General features: G+C 52.6%; 1 protein-coding gene across 1 annotated transcript; it reads left to right on the top strand.

Annotated features, from left to right (window-relative positions):
* The first annotated feature begins 1,242 nt into the window (after positions 1-1,242).
* Positions 1,243-2,262, top strand: LOC123413122. Its single transcript, XM_045106078.1, has one exon. It carries the CDS (start codon positions 1,579-1,581, stop codon positions 1,966-1,968), a length of 390 nt encoding a protein of 129 aa, XP_044962013.1. The 5' UTR covers positions 1,243-1,578; the 3' UTR covers positions 1,969-2,262.
* Positions 2,263-2,558: the final 296 nt, after the last annotated feature.

Here is a 2,558-nt window from a genome sequence, read left to right as displayed (position 1 = left end):
GATCGTATAGCCTGGGGATAACCCACTAGCAGCCATACATCGATCTTTTACCTCCGCAAACCCGATGAATCAGGGCGCTAACTGATTCATAAGTGTATCCTTGGTGGCAAATGACTGAATAAAAGAGTATTTAAATCGTGAAGGTGGCACCCAGGCTCGCCGTGTGGTACTAAACAAAATTCTGCGAACGGAGGGGCGTGATAAACGCTCGCTGGGCCACCTTTGCCCGCGGCCCACCAGCTAACGACGCTCGCTCTCCAAGCGGCGGAAGATGCGGTGGGCCCCTCGGGATGCATACTTCATTAAAAAATCTACTATCATCTAAATTGGCTGTACGCAATTGTCAGGAGCAACAGAAAAAAAAAATCAACATTAATAAACAGATCTATGGGATTGCGAGAAGCGAGAAAAAATAAAACGTGTCAATAGGCACATGTTTTCAGAAATGAAATTATTTGAACGGATGAAAAAATTAACCCACACCACGAGACCACCAAGGAGAAGGGAATGTAACGAAAAAAATGAAAAAAAATTAAAATCATCCGAGAGAACCAGAAAGATCGACCGTGTACGTCTATGCAGATCTAGCGATACGTCGATCTTTCACCTTCGCAGAAAATCAACATAACTAAATTTGGAATAAGCGAAAGAGAGAAACGAAAAAAATTCTAAATCATCCGAAAGAAACAAAAAGATCGACCACATATGTCTATACGGATCTTGCAATCGTATAGCACTGGACGAAGCCGGATAGCGATACATCAATCTTTTAACTCCGCGGAAAATCTACATAAACAAATTTAAAATAAGTTAAAGAGAGAAACGAAAAATTTAAAATCACACGAGTGAACCGACCTTCAACATAAATAAATTTGGAATAAGCGAAAAAGAGAAACGAAAAAAAATCGAAATCATCCAAAAGAACAAAAAGATCGACCACATACGTCTATGCGGATCTTGTGATCGTATAGCATCGGTCAAAGCCGGATAGCGATACGTCGATCTTTTACCTCCGCAGACCCGATGGACCAGCGCTAACTGATTCGTGACCGCATCGTCGGTGATAACAGGGTGAGTACAAGAGTATTTAAACAGGGAAGCTGCCACCCAAGCTGGCCGTGTGGTACTAAAAAAAGGTTGGGCGAACCGAGCGGCGTGCTAAACGCGCGCTGGGCCACCCTCGTCCGCGGCCCATTAGCTAACGACGCTTGCGGTGTGATTTAACGAGCTCTTCCTCCCCTTCCCGCGCAGGCAGGATGCCTCGCCGGCGGCGGTGGGGACTAGCTTGCCCTGTCCAAGATCTTCCCCACGCCCCGCGTCGACAAGAAGCGGAAGAGATCGATCCCCAGGGCCGCCTCCCTGCTCTGCTCCTCTGCTCCCCGGCAGCGCAAGAAGGACCGGGGCCGCCTCCTCTCCGGCTCGCCGTTGTAGCTCATGCTTTGCTTTGGAGCGCCGTTGTAGCTCATGCTTTGCTTTTGAGCTCTGAGGCGCAAGAAGGACCGGGGCTGCCATCGCGCCGCGAGCCCGACGGCTCCGAGGTGTACCCCGTCGCCTGCACCACCGCGTGCCCGTAAAACCATGCCGGAGCGCCAGCGCCGCGCCCACCGGAAGCAGGAGGCCCCAGGAGAGCGCGTTCAGGGAGTCGTGCGCCGACTGCAGCATGGCAGACGCGATGGGGGAGGACTCCGTGGTCGTGGTGAGGATGTCGACGGTGGCGTGAGACGCCAGGTCGGACGCTCCTTCCGCCTCGACCACACCCGCCGTCGCCCAGCTCGCGCCGACCGTGCCGTGGAAGAAATCGATCCCCCGGGCCGCTGCTCTGCTCCTCTGCTCCCCGGCAGCGCAAGAAGGACCGGGCCGCTGCTCTGCTCCTCTGCTCCCCGGCAGCGCAAGAAGGACCGGGCCGCCTCCTTTCCGGCAGGTGCCCGCCCCATCTTCCGCCTCGTCTCTGGCGCCGCAGGGGGCTGAGGCCTCGTCTCCGGTGCGCCTTCTCTCCGGCAGGTGCTCGCCACGTCTCCACGCCCTCCATTCTCGGCACCTCCTCTGCTCCTCCACCCTCTTCGCCTTCTCTTTCTGGAGGTGGAGGTGGGGGACTCCCGGCCGAGGGAGGGCAAGAGCTCGAGCACGGGAGTCGTCCAATTTTCGAAAAATTGGTAGAGAGTCTGGAGTGGTCAAGGGGAGGATTTTGATCGGGAGCAGATGAACTCGTGCGTGCGTGATGAGGAGTTACTTCCACCAGAGGAAGGAGATGACAAGGCGGGCCCCATGCGTCAGTGAGCAGATGGGTCTGAAGAAATAAAAAAGAGAAAGGGGTTCTGCTGGGCTTCGGCTGCCACAACTCGCGCGCGTGGGCGCTGGACCGAGAAATTTAGGTATAATTGATAAAATAAAATACGAAATGGGCTAGGCTGAAGCCCACAAAAACAGTGAAATCTGGGTATTCCCAAATTATTAAACAACAGGAGCTATAATTGATAAAATAAAATACAAAATAGGTTCCTAAAATACTATAAACACACAGTAAACTATGGTTGAAATAATATGAAAAGCTGAACATG

The sequence above is a fragment of the Hordeum vulgare genome, chromosome 7H, assembly GCF_904849725.1.
Source record: "Hordeum vulgare subsp. vulgare chromosome 7H, MorexV3_pseudomolecules_assembly, whole genome shotgun sequence".
In the NCBI taxonomy this organism is placed as follows: Eukaryota; Viridiplantae; Streptophyta; class Magnoliopsida; order Poales; family Poaceae; genus Hordeum; species Hordeum vulgare.
Note: the sequence above shows the minus strand (reverse complement) of the source record. Positions and strands in the feature narration are given on the sequence as shown.

Excerpts from the sequence above, each read along its gene's own strand:
- LOC123413122 (XM_045106078.1), top strand. The coding sequence starts at position 1,579 with ATGCCGGAGCGCCAGCGCCGCGCCCACCGGAAGCAGGAGGCCCCAGGA.